At 34.4% G+C, this 18215-nt stretch overlaps 2 protein-coding genes across 3 annotated transcripts in view; one reads left to right on the plus strand and one right to left on the minus strand.

Annotated features, from left to right (window-relative positions):
• The window catches only part of LOC145254680 (mannose-1-phosphate guanyltransferase alpha-A-like), a 65865-nt gene extending 49471 nt beyond the window's left edge, over window positions 1–16394 (minus strand). Inside the window, exons 1-2 of the mRNA XM_080113325.1 lie at window positions 16164–16394; window positions 1939–2036 (exon numbers count right to left, since the gene is read on the minus strand). Of these exons, the coding sequence (XP_079969451.1) occupies window positions 1939–2036; window positions 16164–16203 (138 nt within the window). The 5' untranslated portion in view covers window positions 16204–16394. The remainder of the gene's footprint in view (window positions 1–1938; window positions 2037–16163) is intronic.
• Window positions 1–18215, plus strand: part of LOC145254681 (pseudouridylate synthase TRUB2, mitochondrial-like) — a 175420-nt gene that overhangs the window by 100882 nt on the left and 56323 nt on the right. Inside the window, exon 1 of one of the 2 annotated variants that reach the window (XM_080113327.1) lies at window positions 16444–17064. The exons of the other annotated variant lie outside the window; for it this stretch is intronic. Within the exon in view, the coding sequence (XP_079969453.1) occupies window positions 17054–17064 (11 nt within the window). The 5' untranslated portion in view covers window positions 16444–17053. Of the gene's footprint in view, window positions 1–16443; window positions 17065–18215 lie in introns of those variants that run through there. 2 annotated transcript variants of the gene reach the window in all.

Here is an 18215-nt window from a genome sequence, read left to right on the forward strand (position 1 = left end):
CTTTATGGGGGGGATCTGCTATTAGACAGTCCCGTCTGTGCAAGAAAAGTTTTAAGTTTTTTTGCAGGGGGGGGGGGGCATAAAACATCAAGTAGTTTTGTGACAAAGGGATGTAATTCTTGTATCCACTATAAAATGATGCAATTTCAAAACAATGTATTTCGATTTTATTTTCAATATTTAAAAAATATTTTAATATTTTTTTAAATATTTTAAAAAATAATATAATAGTATTTAATTTGATTTTATATGTAATATTTCAAAAAAATTTTTTACTGGACATAAATACGATTTTCAAGGTCGATTTAAGACATTTTTCATATTTTCCAGGCATTTGAAACTCAATGTCTACTAATGAAGGACAGAAATGTTTGGACACTGACATGGGTTCACGACTGATAGCCGTGTCTTTTTTATGAAGCAGTTAAAGTCTTTAGAGCTATCATATCTCAGGGTACTACATGAATTATAGTCAAGCATGTAGCCCAAGTCACCAGTGGTTGGAGAACTTCTTGGAAATAAGACAGGTTAAAAATCACTATCACATGCACGTGATGCAGACACTGACTGTTCAGGAGAAAAATCTCTCCATAATTGCCTGGATGCCAATTTCCTCAAAACTGACCTGGACACTATCAACATTCTCCTCCTCAAGTGTTGGGAAGTTGAGGGAAAAGAGAAAAAATGTATGACAAAAAAAAAAAGGAAATAAGTTTATCAGCAGAATGATGGAGGGAAAGTTTTTCACTAATGCATACAAAAGGGAGCTAAAATGATTGTTAATCAAGGTGTGGCTGTAATGGAAACAAAAGAACCAAACAATGGAGGGAAGCAGAAGAAAAGTATAAGAAGTTGTTCACAAAAGATACACAAAAAGAAGCTGAACTAGGATTGTTAATCAAGGTTTGGTGAACAAAAAATCAGACAATATATTTTAGAATTAGTTTTAGTAGTGGTAATAAGTTTTGCAACACTTTACGAAAATTCAGTCGAGGACACTTGTGAGTTGGACAGTCTAAGGCAGATCATTAACACAGTTTGAACCTTCTTCCCTTTTTCTTTCTCTCTTTTTTCTGCCCTTCTATTGCCCTTCTTTTTCTACTGTCTGAATCGTTTATCTCTGTGGCATATCAACCCTTTTTCTAGCTTTGTCACTATTGTCACAAGAGGATTCAATAGGGTTTTCAGGTTTACTTCTAACTACAATGAACACTTGTGAGATGAACAGAGTCGAAGCGGAATCAAGTGATCTTTAGGAAATCAAGATGAGGCAAAGAATTGATCAACCGACTTTTCCCATTATGGTGTCACACACTCACTCAGAGCCCAACTGACATCCACAAAATGTATTTTTATGCTTTTCTTTTTTTTTTATAGTAGTTTTATTGTATTTTTTTATACTTGTGAACCAATGTGTACTCCTCGGCAGCCACCAATGTGAGACGTGACAACATGGCCAGAATGAGAAGAGAAAAAGAAAATGAAATTCACAGCACGCAACATGGGGTTGGCAACAGTATCAAGTGACGTCTACATGATTTTATCACATACCAATGGGAATCTGAAACATCTGTTAAATAATGAAAGATCGAAGTTTGAATAGAGAGAATGATTAATGGATTGAAGTTAAAAAGATTGACCTTGGCAAGTGAACGAAAGTGACAAAACCACATGACTTTCAGACAAAATTATTTCTTTCTTTTAAGCTAGACACTCAAGCAGGGCCGGCACAAAAAAAGTCAATGTCCTAGTCTATTGTTTGGACGAACAAATCTTTTATCAAAATATTTTGCAGCGTTTGTGTGAAATAAGTGGAATGGCAAAGATGACCAGAGTCATTTAATGGTGTGTATAATCATTTATACACACTTCAGAGATTGACATTGTAACAATATGGTTTTCTACATGAAAGAAACAATGAAAAAAAATATGACTCACTTTTGTACAAGACTCAATATGATGATATATCATTGGAAATCCTGCGACGGGAAACAAGGGTTTCGGAAGATCCAATGAGAGGGGCCGGAAACGAGTCCCTGTAAATCATTTAAAAAAAAAAAAGTCAAAAACTGAATAAACTTCAAAAATGAAACTGAACGTAAAAAAAAAAAAAAATAAATAAAAATAATTGTATCAAACTGCAAATTTAAAAATGAAATGAAAGAAATGGTTCAACAAACGTATCCTTCCATAAACCAAAAGTTTTTTGTTGAAGAACTTAAGATATAAAAAAAAAAATAAATAAGAAGTTGTGTAGGTATTCATTAATACCAACCTATGAAATCTATTGTATGGCACAATCACGTTGACACACCAGTTCTCGCCAGATCACCGAAGTTAAGCAACATTAAGCCTGGGCTGTACCAGATGGGTGACCATTTAGGAAGGATAGGCGCTGGGAAGATTGGGCGTGGGGCCACCACCCTCACCCCGTAAAAAGAACTCAGTCACTACAAAAGTATTTACAAAAGTTGTAGATGGCCAATGCCCTTTAGGGGCTCAAAGCTATGGATGGATGAAATCTATTATATAAAAGGAACTGTGTGTGTGAGAGTTCGTTCCCTACGGACTCAAAAACAGCTGGTCCGATTTTTATGAAATTTTACACCAAGGTACTTTATATGCCTGACAGTTTTGTTTTAGGTTTTGTATAGGGATGTTTTTTTGATAAGTATCGATAATTGAAATAAGCTGATGAAAGAAAAGATATTTTTCTTTTTTAAAATTTTATTTTCACGCCAAACAAGGCACAGTACGACTTTCATATATAGGGGCTACTATCGGGGACATACGTTGCAGGGATACTATGTAGGGAGTTGAGCAGCAAGATGTTAGTTCACATTACACTTGAGCCTCTGCATGTCAGTATAGTTGAGAAAGCAGAATCTTGGAAGGGAGTTCCAAAGTCTAGCAGTTCTGGGAAAGAAACTCTTGGAGTAGAAGGCTCTCATTGGAGCATTCACCATTAAAAGACTTGTAGAACAGGCATAGGGCTGCAACATTTCATCAATAGGACAGAGATTGAAGCTTAGATGACAGTTCAGGACCAATTTTTGACCAAAGTCAACACCTTATACAGCCTAACATCACGTGCATTTGAGAAGTTATATTACAACACAAGCAGAAAGGCTTAACATATAAAATCAACAGTATGTTCTTTGACATGACGAGGGCACATTCAAAATGAATGTTTAAAAGCACAATTAAACCATGATATCTGACTTTTTTCATTTTAAACTAAGCCACTATCACTGCACAACCAGTCAGACCAGGCATATAAAAATCAACATTAGGTTCTTTGATATGACAGGGGCGCGTTAAAAATGAATGTTTCTGTTTAAATCACAATATTTGACTTCATTTTAAACTTGTATTCAAGCCATTAATAATAATTTTTTTTTTTATAAAATCAACAGTATATTCTCTACAGTGCAATATAGACTACAGTATACTTATAGGCAATCTCAGGTTTGCGACAGTTGAGGAAAGTTGTGAATTCGACACCGTTAAAGGCAGATCAGAAAGTAGATGTGGACCTTAGCATATAGACGGCCAATGGTGTCACACACACACACAGAGTGCAACTGATATTTGCAGAATGTGTCGGAGTTTGGGGTTTTGCTTAATTTTAGTTTTTATACTTGTGAACCGGTACACCTCGCCACCCTCGGCAGTCGTTGATTTGAGAGACATGGCCAAAAAAGGAGACACTTCCATAGTATTCATCACTAGCAAGGGGTACCCGGTGTTACCCGGGTGTTTGGAGGTGTGTGTGGAAACTCTAGGGGTTGGGGGGGGGTTAAAAAGAAAAAAAGTAAGTATGAGGATCGAACCCGAACCGTTGAAGCAAAGTTGTAAATTAAAGTGTGAAAAAAAAAAAAAAAAGTGCGACGTTAACCATTGCCCCGCTGCGAGATGCTAACGGAAACACGTATGAATTTATTTAATTACTTGGATTTGGCAGGTGCCCGTTTTAATGAGTTAATGAGGTCAAGTTTGACTGCGGGATAGTATTTCATTTACTGCAGGAACACTTTTTTTTATTTTTATTTCCCCAAGATGTTATAGGAAAAAGACTAACCCACATGCGGCGAGCGACAAATGTTGAATATTTATCTTCCCGAAATCGAGCAAATTAAATAGACAGGCGAGCTTCGTTGTTAACTGTGAGATATTATGATTTATATGTGATATAAAAGTTTTAAAAAGTTGTGAACTGACCGACCGCGTTTCTGAAAAAAGCCTTTTGTAGACACACAGAAAAAGTGAACACATATACATACATATTCGCTTTTATATTTATAGATGTTGTGATGTACCCGGTGTTGCCCAGTATTAAACCTAACATTAAATTCTTTAAAAAAAAAAAAAAAAAACTGAAAGAAACTAAGACATGTGCATTTGAGTATTATTTTTTTTTGTAAACAGTTCACTTCTTGTATGTAAAAAAAAAAAAAATACTCGAGCTGAGATTGAAACCAAAACCTTAAGACAGCGAGTCAAGTATGAGAGCCATTAAGCCAGCTTGACACGACCTTCAAAAAGTGTTTTCAAACCTACTTATTCTTAAGAAAAGAAAGCTGTCGTATGAAAGATTTATGCATGCACATTCATGAAACAGTTGACAAACATAAAAATCCAATGACTTCCAAGTACCAATTTTTCAATTTTGTCCCTTTTGCAGCCCTTTATTTTCGAATGAAAACCAGATTAAAATGTTTTCCAAATGTCTGAATACCCTATATAGCAAATTTCAAGTTTGCAGATCAAAAATTTGTTGAGTATATAGGTTGAGAAGTGCTTTCACACACACATTCTTACTTTAAAGATATATAGATTAATGATATATATATATATATATATATATAAAATTTTGGAGTGGGGGAGAGGATTTTGTCTATTGCATGTTCATCTCATTACGTGTGTCTCTTCTGTCTTCAGCTTCATCGCTCGTAGCTGCAAAAAGGGAACTGCACGCACAAAAATCACAAAATTCCTTTAATTAATTCATGCTTGATTTTTTTCCCCCAGTCTTATCAATTCAACATGTTTTCTGTCAGCCGTTCTTAACTCTTTTTTGCGGTTCTTTTTCCAATGCATTTTTGCTGCAACCCGTGTCTGTTCCATCCAAAATCGGAAACCAGACTGACAAGAGAAAAGATATCTTCCTTTTTTTCTTTCATGCTCTCTTTCTCTTTCTTTCCACATTCTCTTTCACATTAACCTGAATGACCTATTTCAGCAGTTATTTTTGACTTCAACTACAGAGATTGACATAGGTCAGCAACTTAACTTTTGAACTCTTTTTGCACCAAGCAAGCTTCAGAGCAAAATCACAATTTTCAACATACCGGCATAACCTGGGACAGATTGCATATCATCTATAAGCCATCTAATCTAAGCTAAAATGCAAAGTTCCTGTCCATATGATCTGTTGAACGCTTAAGATGACTTAGTTCAAGCAGAGCCCAAAGGTCAATTCCCAAAACAAGAAATGCAAGTGTGGAATTAGAGATGATGTCACGTGTTGGAGTGAAAGAACAGAGTTTCTGGTCTGTCCTTTCAGGAAGCGGTGCGAGATGGTCCAAGAATGTAATAATCTGAGCTGATGTTAACAACACCTCTGCCCATCTGAGTCTCTCAGTTCCCTTTCTTAAAGCTCAGTCGAGAAAATTATGGAAGTAAGTTCATTAGCTATGTAGGCTCTCCCTCCATGAGCAAACACTTTAAGCAAAACCTTTGTAAACTTTTACAAAAAAACAAAACAAAAAAAAACAACAAAAAACAACAAAAAAAACCAAAAAAAACAACAAAAAACAACAAACAAAAAAACAAAACAAAAAAACAAAAAAACAAAACAAAAAACAAAAAAAAAAAAAAAAAAAAAAAAAAAACACGACCAAGTTCCTTCACTCTATCTATGCCTAAATCTAAACACATATTCATTGAACAAGGCTTCTTTCTTCAAACTACTCGCCTGTGGAACACTGTATCATTGGCCTGCTTCCTGGTTGAATACAACATGTTAGCATTCAAATCCAATTTAAACAAGTTCTTGTTGAGCCGTCCTCTTAAATAATCAAACTATACCACTAACAATACATTGTTGTCCCAAGGACCACCATACACTCATTACCCCTTATCCTCGAGTGGCTTTGATAAGTGGGGATTCTCTTGTATTAAAAAAAAAAAAAAATCAGTAACATATCCATTGCATTTCATGCAAGAGTTATTTTGTTTGTCTAGCTAAACAGATAAGGCTTCAACAATAACAAGAGAATCATGGCCAATCATGAACAACCACAAGAAACGATTATGAAAGACCTGCACATATAAACACTCCACGCAATGTATGAGTAGAACAAGCCTGGATTGCGAGGCCTCTTTCCACAAATGAAAAATTTACTTTCATCATGACTAATGTTTGTGCAAAATTTAAAAAAAAAAAAATTTAGGAGTGATTATTGGGAAAAGTGTGAACAAATAAACAGATGAATGATCTGGGGTCAATTTTACTCTTATAATGCCCCCTTATCCCGGAAAATCCATTCTGGCAAAAGTTTACTTTCTTCATGACTAATGTTTGTGTAAAATTTTTTAAAACTCCAGGACATGGTTATTGAGAAAAGTGCAAATTAATGAATGGACGAACGGGAGTGAACTACTAAGTCCAATCCCTCCTTTGTCGGGGAAACCAAAAACTTATTTGATTCAATTACTCGATCAACAAGCGTACATATGTGAAATGTACATTTACGAAAGATAACTTTTGATGTAAACTGTTAAAAATACGCTGGTTTGGAAGTTAATGTTTAAAAAGTTGTCCAACACATGCCAACCATGTAAAATGAATGTTTAACGTAATATGATGATGATGTACAGCAAGGTAAGATTAAAACTTTTGTTTTAAAAGATCAGTGATAATCCAATTGACACTAATCCCTTTTTTATTTTATATCCTGAAAGGGGGGGGGATGATCGCAAATCCTTACGAAAAAAAAAAAAAGACAAGCAGGATGGACAACATGGCTTCAGGTTTTGGAATATTTGACATACAGATTATTCTGATAATTAGTTTCAGGTGTTCTAACAACGTTTCAGCCAATGTAACCTCTTTAACCTTCTTCGGATCAAACTTAAGAATCTGTACTGAATTTCAAATGAAATCCTTTATTTAATCAACGCAAATTATTACAAAAATAAATAAAAAATTAAAAAAAGAAAATCAAATAAGAGAAAGAAAAAAGAGAAAAGAAAAGAAAAAGGAAAAAAAGAGAAAAGAAAAAAAGGAAAAAAAGAGAAAAGAAAAAAAGGAAAAAAAGAAAAAGAAAAAAAAGGAAAAAGAAAAGAAAGGAAAAGGAAAAGAAAGGAAAAGGAAAAAGAAAAAAGGAAAAAGAAAAGAAAAAAGGAAAAAGAAAAGAAAAAAGGAAAAAGAAAAGAAAAAATGAAAAAGAAAAGAAAAAATGAAAAAAGAAAAAATGAAAAAGAAAAGAAAAAATGAAAAAAGAAAAAAGGAAGAAAAAAAAGAAAAGGAAAAAGAAAAAAGACAAAAATTAAAAAAAAGAAAATCAAATAAGAGAAAGAAAAAGGAAAAAGAAAAAACAAAAAGAAAAAAAGGAAAAAGAAAAAAGAGAAAAGGAAAAAGAAAAAAAAAAGAAAAAAGGAAAAAGAAAAAAAAAAGAAAGGAAAAAGAAAAAAAAAAGAAAAAAGGAAAAAGAAAAAAAAGGAAAAAGAAAAAAAAGGAAAAAGAAAAAAAAAGGAAAAAGAAAAAAAAAGGAAAAAGAAAAAAAAAGGAAAAAGAAAAAGGAAAAAGAAAAAGGAAAAGGAAAAAGAAAAAAGGAAAAAGAAAAAGGAAAAAGAAAAAAGGAAAAAGAAAAAGGAAAAAGAAAAAAAGGAAAAAGAAAAAGAAAAAAAAGGAAAAGGAAAAAAAAGAAAAAATTAAAAAGAAAATCAAATAAGAGAAAGAAAAAAGGTTAATGAAAAGAAAAAAGAAAGAAAAGAAAAAAGAAAAAAAAAGAAAAAGAAAAGAAATATAAAATAATAAAAATAACAAAATAAATTTTTTTTTAAAAAATCAAGACAACACGGCTTCAAGTTTTGGAATATTTGAAATGAGGATAACTTGGATTATTCCGATGACTGTTCTCAGTTGTTTTCACGTTTCAGCCAATGTAACCTCCGACCTTCTTCAGGTGAATCTTATCAAACTTTGGGAATTTGTATAGAATTTTGAACGAAATCTTTTATTTAATCCACAGGGGTAGCTTTCTCTTGTCCTGTGAACCATAACCAGGAAAGAGTCTTCCGTAATTCTTAATTATAGCATCATCTACATTAAGGATTGAACCTTCAACTTCCAGAAAACTGTCAGTTAAAACTTGGGTGCAATGAATAAATGACAGCTTTCTAAAGGTTTAAGGTTCAATTCTCAATGATGGTGAGAATAAAATTTCAGGTTTGGGGTATGAATCAGTCCCAGGAGCTTCCTTAAGAAGACAGCCATACATTTCAATTGGGGGAAAAAAATATGAAGATTCGAGCACTGGTGGTTAAAAGAGAGAAACTTGGGTACTTATTTAGAATAAGGACGATGCTATGATCTGAATTTTCTGGGCAGTTTATATAAATCGCTGAAAGCTGGCGAAACGCTAATCGCTTTCAAAAATATCAGAAAAAAAAAAAAAAAGCGACCCCTCTATGTAGAAAAGTGCCCAGTTCAGGGTGAAGGAATTAATGTTTCAGCCAATTTTTCGATATTTGTCATCTGAAGGGTTGAGCTTCAAAATCATACCAATCGCGTAAAAATTTGTTGCCTCCGTCGAAAGTTATAGGCAGACATACAAACATACATACATACATTTAAACAAACAGGTGAGATTGTAGTGATGGGACAGAGGTTGGAGCTTGGTCAGTAGTGCGGGACCTAATTTAGATTGGATTTTTTTTTTTTTAACAATTTAAAAAGATTATTTTTTTTATAATCTGAAAATGTAAGCTTTTAATCAACAGTCTCAATAACACTTTAAAAAACTGATTAAATTGTGATTTAATTGTAGATTAAAAAAAAAATAATCTTTCTTAAAATTAATGATGAAATCCTGGGACTGAGATTTATCTACAAAAATCGATTTTTCATTTTATTACAAAGGAGGTTATTTGTTACTATGCTTATAACCAATCATCGACAAACTTGATCAAAATATTGATCATGATCTACCTTACAACCAATTTAATTTTGGGATATGTAGGTCAAAGGTCAATGTCAAAAGTGAGAATCACTTTTGGCAATAATTTGAGTTCTGTTCATCACTGAGACTCACTACTTGGCCCATATTTTTTTTTTTTTCTTTTTTACATTTTCACCCCAAACAAAGCACATTGCCACTTTGGTGTAGGGGCTACTATCAGGGGCAGCAACTACTGGGGCACTATGTTGGGATTTGGGCAGCAAGATGTCGGTTAAATTAGTTCTAAGCCCACGGATGTTAGTGAATGCAAACCTCAAGGGAGGAGGCAAGTTGGATTTGTTTGTCCCTAGGCCTGGTTTAAGCTTATTTTTTTTATTGTACTGTTATCATGTTTTTAAAGAGTTTCAGTTAGCTAAGAGGGAGCTGAACAAGAGGTTATGCAGGGTATCAGACATGCAACACAAGTAGACCATTAGCTGACCTTTCTTCAACTAGGACTGTGGCCTCAGGAAAGCCCATGGGGGACGAGTGCAGGGTCCCTTTCCATGTGCGACATGGCACTACAAACATCCCGATATTATACAACTGTTGATGGAGCAGCCGCTCTAAGCGCTACCAAAGAGTTAGGGCTATTGTACTACCAGTCAGAAACAGTAGCCAGGAACTGTCAATCCGGCACCCTCAGCCCATCAGAAGGTCACCCCAATCTAATTGCACAGGCATGTGTGGTACTCAAGCACTCCCAAGTGCCCAGTTTTGAGGGGTGGGATGTGTCGGGAGTGGGGAAACGGCATTCATTGCCCTAGATAAGAAACAAGATTTACCACTAAGTGTTTTGTCGATTCACTTGTGATAGTGTCTCTGCGCCTGACTAATAGGCAAAGAAGGAGTATGGAAGCCGGGCGATAGACAGAGCCTTGAAGTTTCAAGTGTATATCACTGTGACTTTGAAAGATCCGGCCATTGTCAAAATTTTGACATCATTTAAAGTTTTGATTCTTCAAAATTTAACATACAGACCTGATACTCTTTGATGATAGTAATTGCCCTGAAACATTTTCAGTTTGATTAGATAAATAGTTTTTGATCGATCAATGTTTCCATAGCATAACTTTGGGAATACGCCATAGAATATGAAAAAGTACAAGCCGAGATAAAAATTTAACCCATCCTTACATTGTATGTAGTCTCACAACTGACTTTGTTGACGATGTTAGGATTTTAAAACCGGGTCATTCAGTATTTTTAAAAAATAAATTAAATCTCAAAGAAATTCAACTTCAACAAGCGTTTTATCACTCAACGAGGACCCTCCCTGGACTTTAGTGACCTAACTCTGTCCCGAGCTATTCGCTTCCATGTTGGACCCATGCGTTCTCTCAAAACTGGGCACTTGGGAGTGCTTGAGTACCACACATGCCTGTGCAATTAGATTGGGGTGACCTTCTTTCATGTGGAACCCATGCGTTGTCTCAAGTCGTCCCTCCATCTTGTTCTTCTCTTTGGCCTTTTATGTTCACATAGGAATTCAAACATTTTTAATGAAAGATATTTTAGTTTTAAACACTGACCTCTGACCTTTCATGAAGAAAGGTAATTATATTTTTGTCTTAATTCAAATAACCCTTATGATTGAGTTGGACCCCCCCCCTCCCCCTGCGAAAAAAAAAACAAACAATTCAACTTAAGAGACACTATTTTTTTTAATGGTCAAAGTACTGATGCTTACACACTAAACAGTCACTTTTAAAAAATTGATTTTTAATTGTATTTGATTCTATTCTGTTTTGGTCTGAATATCACATTTAAAACTAGCATTTCAGCCCGGCATTGCCTGGGTGTTTGGAAGTGTATGTTGAGAAAAAAAAAAAAAAATGTGGTAGTAGGAAGGCTGGCTCAAACCCGTACCACGAAGGGGGAAAAGAATTGGAAAAAAATGTGACATCTTTGCTGTTACGACCACCGCCAAACCGGAAACGACGTAGGTTTAAATTAAGGCTAGACAATCAAAAAGGGATGATTTTCGACAATATCGGCAACAAAAGCGACCCCTCCCTGTAGAAAAGTGGCCATTTGAAGGTGAAGAAATTAATGTTTTTAGCCAATTTTTCGATATTTGTCGTCTGAAAGGTCGAGCTTCAAAACGATACTGATCTTGTGAAAATCTGTCGCCTCTATTGAAAATTTTAGGCAGACATGCAAACACACATACATTTATATATTGGTAGCTCAAATTTTTGACCCAAACTGATTAAAAAGATTGTCCTATCTCTGTAAAATTTCAAATGTTTAGACCAGAAATTGTCTGAGTAATTTGGTAGAGACCGCAGAGGTCAATTTTTTTTTAAATTTTGACCCCTATTATGACCGCTTAACATTTATTGTTTTGGGCTCAAATCAAGTTATCAAGCTAGATCCATGTCTTAGAAACCTATATCTAAAATTTCAAGTTTTTAGACCCAAAATTGGCGGAGGAGTTTGGTAGAGTTCTCAAAGGTCAAATCGTTGAATTTTGACCCCCTTAAAAGCCAAATGTATGGTTGAAAACCAATTATAAAGATTTTCCCAAATCTCAGTACCCTGAATGACTGGATAGAGGTCCTAAGTAATTTGCAATTGTATTTTTCGGCTGCCTATACTGAGGATTGAACCTTCAACCTACAGTCAAGCTATGCTGATGAGCTGCGAAACATGTACGTAAAGTACTGTACTGTTAAAAAGTAAAATAAAAATAAATATATAGAAAGAGAGAAAGAGATAAGTGGCTTTGTCTCCCTGTGAGGAATGGTCTCCAGTCAATTTTTGGTCTTGAAACCTGATATACAGGTATATATGGAACAAATTCAATTTGGGTTTTAGTCAGTAAAAATAACTGCTAAGTGGTCACTATTAAAAAAAAAAATGGGAACTAGGCAGGCCTAAGTCAACTAAACGTGCTACTTTTATGGGAAAATTTTTTACTTTAACTGCAACTTAACTCATTTTTAACTTAAAGACTTGTATAAGGTGTTGGGTATGCTGTAAACGAATATCACACTTAAATTTTGGACGGACAAGTATTTTGCTGGATATTAAGACATTTTTTTTTTCAATGTATTAATAAATGTTAGTGGCGTTGGCCATTCTTAACATGTGGAGAGGGTATTTTGTAACACGTATGTGCATTAGTACTTGTCTTCCCCAAATTTAAATGTCTTCAGCATACCCGAAAACTTTCAAAAGTCGATAACTTCACAGTGAATATTGAGTTGCAGTTAAAGTAAAAAAAAAAAAAATACTTTTCTATGCATGCACAAATATACATTTATAACTTTTAACAATTTTATTTTTTTAAGTTTTTATTTGCTTATGGATTTAGCTCAGATGGTGACGAATAAAGTTGGAGAGCTACAGATCTTGGTTTCGATTCTAGCTGATGGAACCCAAGTCATTTAAAAAGAAAAAAAAATCTTTTGGACCAATTACTATATATTGGGTACAATATAATCTATACTCCAATAAACTTTTTTGTGTGCATTGATATTCATATTAATAACCCTTTTTTCTATTTATTTAAAAAGAAAATAATTTTTTTTTTATATATGGGTCATGGAATTACATACATCTGCAAAAGATCTAGCTAATTTGCATATCCTTTTAAACATTCATTTTAATTAATTCCCTATTAGTTTTTTCGTTTTTCTTATGCGATGATTATCTTTAGTTAATTATTACGTGTAATTATATTTATGCAGATATTCTACATGATTTATACTTGCGTAATATTTGCGTAAAAAGGTTATAGTAAAAACAAACCTCTTTCTTTATATATATATATACATATATATATTTATTTATGTATGTATGCATATATATTTTGTTTAAAAAGTTTTGCCTACCAAACTCCTGTCAGTTTTTGGTCTACAGACATGAAACTTAATATATGGGGTATTTGAATCCATGCGAAACTTTATAATTGGGTTTTAGCCGGAGAAAATTAATGCTAAAGTGTGAAAATTAAAAAAATGGAATTTGCCAGGTGGAGGTTGAATGACGGCATTACGAATATGCATGCATGACGTCATAGATATTGATTCAAGTTTTAATTTTTAGCCTTGCAGTAAAGATGTCTTCATAGTACAGTTATTAACGTCAAAGGAAAAATTAAATCCTAAGCTAAACGTTTTCGTTTCGATTCTCGATGGTGGTGCACAGGTAATTTTTTTTTTTTTCTTTGCAACTTTTTAAATCATTACTATTACTATATATTGGGTCCAATATAATCTAATAATTAAATATGAAATCTGCATTTATCAAAATATCATATTTAAGCATATTTTACAACCGAATAATGCCGGACGGCTTGCTATTAAATCTAAAACCAGGAAAACCTGAAATGATTATATTTTTCTATAATGCCTCCACCCGGACAACGTCTGGTAAAAACATGTTGCCAATAAATCTAACAGTGTAACTCTCACTTCCCTTTATTTTTCATTTACATCTCCAACAGACCTTGTCATTTTTGAAAGCTGAACATATTTGTATAGACATGGCATGTCCACAAGAACACAACTAGTTGCTTTCAACAAGATGTTCATATTGTAACACATTTTCTATAAAATTTTGCAAAATGTCCATTCTTGGGTGGCCATTTTTTTATAGTTGGGATTCTTTCAAGCAAGACGACGCGGATGAAATAGATGATAGATGAGAGAGGGAGGTAGAAGGGGGGAAGAAAGTTCCCTTCCTAACCTCTTTTTTTAGACGGGAATAATCACCGGTCACGTGAGTTGGGTTGGTTGGTTGTTTTACGGCATATCAACCCTTTTCAGGCTATTTTATGCCGAATCCAGTGATTTTCAAGAACAATTTTTTTTAATAGAATATATTTGTTTTTTTTTTTCAAGTGGGTTTCTATTTAACCAATAGTTGGGACCCTAACAGGTACTACCACTCCGGGTCAGTGGACCTGGGAGCAATGGCAATTAAAGGGTGGCTCCACACTCCCCAAAACCTGCAAGCTGGGGCCTCATCATCGGATATAGTTTAAGGTCATATCCAGGACCCCGGTCACATGAGAGAGTCGTAATATTTTTTTTCAGTGATGGTCGCAAAGTCAGTATTCGATTTAGTAGAACGTTATAATTAAAAACTGATACCCCATCGTAAAAAGTCATAATTTTTTTTTTCAAATTTTTTTTTAATCTGAAAGTTAAGTTTGTAATGGGTGAGATTAATGTGAAGAAAAAAAAGTGTAAATCGTGGAATTTCCAGTTGGGGGTCAATTTCCTAAATTGACGACTTTTTTTCTTATTTTTTTTTTTTTAATTATTAAAGTAAATTTAAAATAAAAAAAAAGTTAAATAGCGACATTAATGTGTAATGATAGGGGTACGGGCGATACAGATTTTTTTTTTTTGGGGGGGGGGGATAAAAATGAAACTCAATTTTTAACTCTAGCGAAAAGTTACGGTAAATTGTAGATTAACAACCTCCGCTATCCCTCCCCTCATTAGATTCAATTGTTTTAGGCGATTACATGAGAACACTCTGAAAAACCTGATGGAAAGAAAAACAAAATGGTATTATTTTACTTTAAGGCCCGTCTGACGTTCGTATATAACAAATTTTTTTTTTTTTTTTTTTTTTTTTTTGGTAGATTTCGGTGTGCTAAAAACAAATCTGCAAACCGTTTCCGTCGCAAAAAAAATGATTTTCATGATATGAAGAAATTACTTTTTCGGAAAGTGGATGATCACTTTTCCATGTAAATTTAATTTAAAATGAGCACCCACTTTCTGGCCACCTGAGAGAGGGGGCATTTATTTATTTATTTTTAGTGTTTATTGGCTTAAAAGATTTTTATTTGATTTCTTTTGCATGGTATTAACTCTGGGACTATTTTCCATTCTACAGCCTAGTCTTTGTTTACGCTACGCGTGAGCATAAACGAAGGCTGTTAAATGTGCACTTGCGTACCAAACTGCCTTGCCACAGTGTAGTAATTGGCGCAAAATTAAAATTAGACGAAAAACAAGTAGTTTTCCAAATATTAAACCATGTAATTCTATATGTTATCACGGGTGGCCATTTTGTACGCGCAAGCGCGCGCATATGGTCGACGCGAGCGTTATTATTTAGAAAGCCATTCTTAACATGAGGGCGGGAGGGTGTTTTGTAATTCTGTACTTTCACCTAACATTTTAATAATAAAAAAAAAAAAGATTTCGTAAAACCTGAATTTAGATTGAAAATACTATTTTTAAAAAAAGCACGGTAACATAAGTGCATAAGCACCAACAACAAATTAAAATTTACAATGAGCGGAGGAGGGGAGGGCAGTTTCGGATATTAATTTGACGTAAAATTATTCCCTATTTCTAGCGTTTTAGGGCAGTTAGCCAGTTCTTATCAATAACTGTCCGATTGACAAGAAAAACAGTTTTCAAAACTACACGTAATCGCTTGTAAAACAAAAACAAAAAAAATCTCATTTCGCAAAAGAGATTAATAATACACACAGAAAAAAAGATTTTTGGTGCTAATGCAGAGAATGATCCGCGCTATTTTTTTAAATCGTATTTCCAAGTTTAATTAAAGTTTTATATGTTTTTTTTATTCACTTGTAAGGTTAAAGTATAGAATAGGTACATATTAAGAATGGCTTTTTAAATAATAACGTTATTATTTCAGCACGGATCACCCTAGTACAAAAATATGAGTACCAAAAATGAAATTACTTTCTACAAGATCAAAAAAAAAAAAAAATGCTCGAAATGGCCGGCGTGTTTTTACTTCCTGGGCCTTCAAAATGTGGAAGACTTTTAAACTGCTGAATAGAAATTAATTTCGGTATCAATTAAAGTTTAAACGCGAAAAGTCAAGTATTATGGTTCATTTGTGCTCCTAAATCCCCCAAAATTACCATCTTTTTTTCGACCGCGCCCCTAATCTATAATTGAACCGAATTGTTTTTCAATCGTATGACATTACCTTTCATTGGTCCCCCGATTAAAATAACTGCCTTGATCATCGTTCTTCTTGTTTTTCCGATCTGTTAAATGGCCAGGGTTGATTGTCAGGTCAGGCAGGAAAGAATCTTTAGCGACGATTGAAGGCAAAAATAAAAATGCCGGCTCTTACAGTGGGCGACTCTTTTCTAAATACACGTTGTCAAAACATTTACAGCCATCGTCGTCGTCGTCATACAAATTTTAAGTAAACAAGAGTTACTTCCCCTTTGCTCATGTAGTGTAGCCAGTTGACACCAGGAGTCGATGATTAAAATTGAACATTTCAGTTCTTATCCTGAATTCAACTGATTTAAAAAAAAATAATAATACAGAAAAATCTCTATGATGTACTTACACGTCACGGCACGAAAATAACCATATTCCAAAAATCTGATTAATTGATCAAGTTTGTTGTTTTTATCTATAATCAGATTTTTTGTGTGATTTTTAGCGACTAATCGTAGCCATAACAAAGCAGATTTTGATCTCTATTTTTGGATAGGTTATTAAGGAGAAAATAACCACTGATGAATTATAAAGATGGCATAGAGAGACACCATCCTCGCTTCATCATAAAATTTGATGTTTTTAAAAAAATGTACTTGATCAATTTGATTTTAGAAGAGGCTCGCAATGTCTCTTCTGTGGGAAAAAGGTTGCAGGGAAAAAGAAAAAAGGTATCCCCCACTAGGCTACGAAGTCTATTTTGAACTCTGTCAAGGCAGGGTAAGGTATTTCTAGCAGCTCAGATGTGGCAACAGTACTTCATCCTTGGACATACCTGGCTTTATATAGGTAGAGACTTGCATCAGCAGTAAAATATCTGCTGGAGCAGTAGAAAGATCCTACCATTTTCCAGTGACCTTGGAAATGGATTTGAGGTACGTGTTCCATTTCAGATTAGGAGTAAAAGTCAAGCCCAGAAGCTTGTCAGAACATAAAGCTTCCCCAAGACTAGAGCCATTCATTTCAATTGTATACCTTTATTGATTAAGTATGGTAGAATCAGGTTGACACACCGGTTCTCGCCAGATCACCAAAGTTAAGCAACATTGAGCCTGGCCAGTACCAGATGGGTAACCATTTGGGTAGGCTAGGCGCTGTATGTACCTTCTTGGAAGGTTGAGTGTGGGGCCAGCACCCCCACCCGAAAAAAGAATTCCTCACTACAAAAGCATCTACAAAGTTGTGGATGATCTATGCCCCTCCAGGGACTCAAGGTTATGTATGTATGTATGTATGTATGTATGTATGTATGTATGTATGTATGAAAAACAAAAGACCTTCCAAAGGGCGTATGAACCCTTTTTCGGGGACAACGACCAACTAGCACCGTGTGTGTTTGTGTGTATGTATGTGTGTTGGGGTGGAGAGGGCTCCCGTAAGCCATGGCGAAGGCAACCTTTCTAGGAGAAGCAAATCTCTGATTTAAAAAACCATAAAGCGGGAGACCAGTACCCGCATTAAGCTGGTCTGCAGTTTAACTTGTTGCTGGCTATCTTGCTCTTACTTGTTGCTGGATCTCAACATTTTGAACCGAGAGAGAGACTTAGCTGTCATACAAAGCTAAGACTCTGTAACATCATCTGTGTATAGATACTCCCTCAGGCATTTGTCTATTAAAGGTCTTGTGGCAATGGAAAAGTTGTGACGTGTGGAGGCTTGAAATGCTGGAAGCATGTAATAATTGATCTCAATGACTGTCTTCAGTGTCATGCCTGCTTGAGCGTGTGAATTCACCGGTAGGACTAGAAAAAAAAAAAAAGTCATTTTTGGGCTCAGGGACTTTAAGTTTCTGAGGGAGTGGCACTCGTCTGTTAAGACGTTGCAATCATCATGTATGTATGTATGTGTGTATGTTATTGAATAAATGAATAAATCTATATATATATATATATATTAGTATATAGTTTTTATATCTTCATTTTCCTTCTTAATTTACTTCTAAATAAGATCCAATACAATTTTGTTGAGCTTTGTATTATTCTGATAAGTCTCCTCTTATAGTATTGATTTTATTCTCTTCCTTTAA

Source organism: Euprymna scolopes, chromosome 30 (assembly GCF_053919585.1).
Source record: "Euprymna scolopes isolate OS-2025 chromosome 30, ASM5391958v1, whole genome shotgun sequence".
NCBI lineage: Eukaryota > Metazoa > Mollusca > Cephalopoda > Sepiida > Sepiolidae > Euprymna > Euprymna scolopes.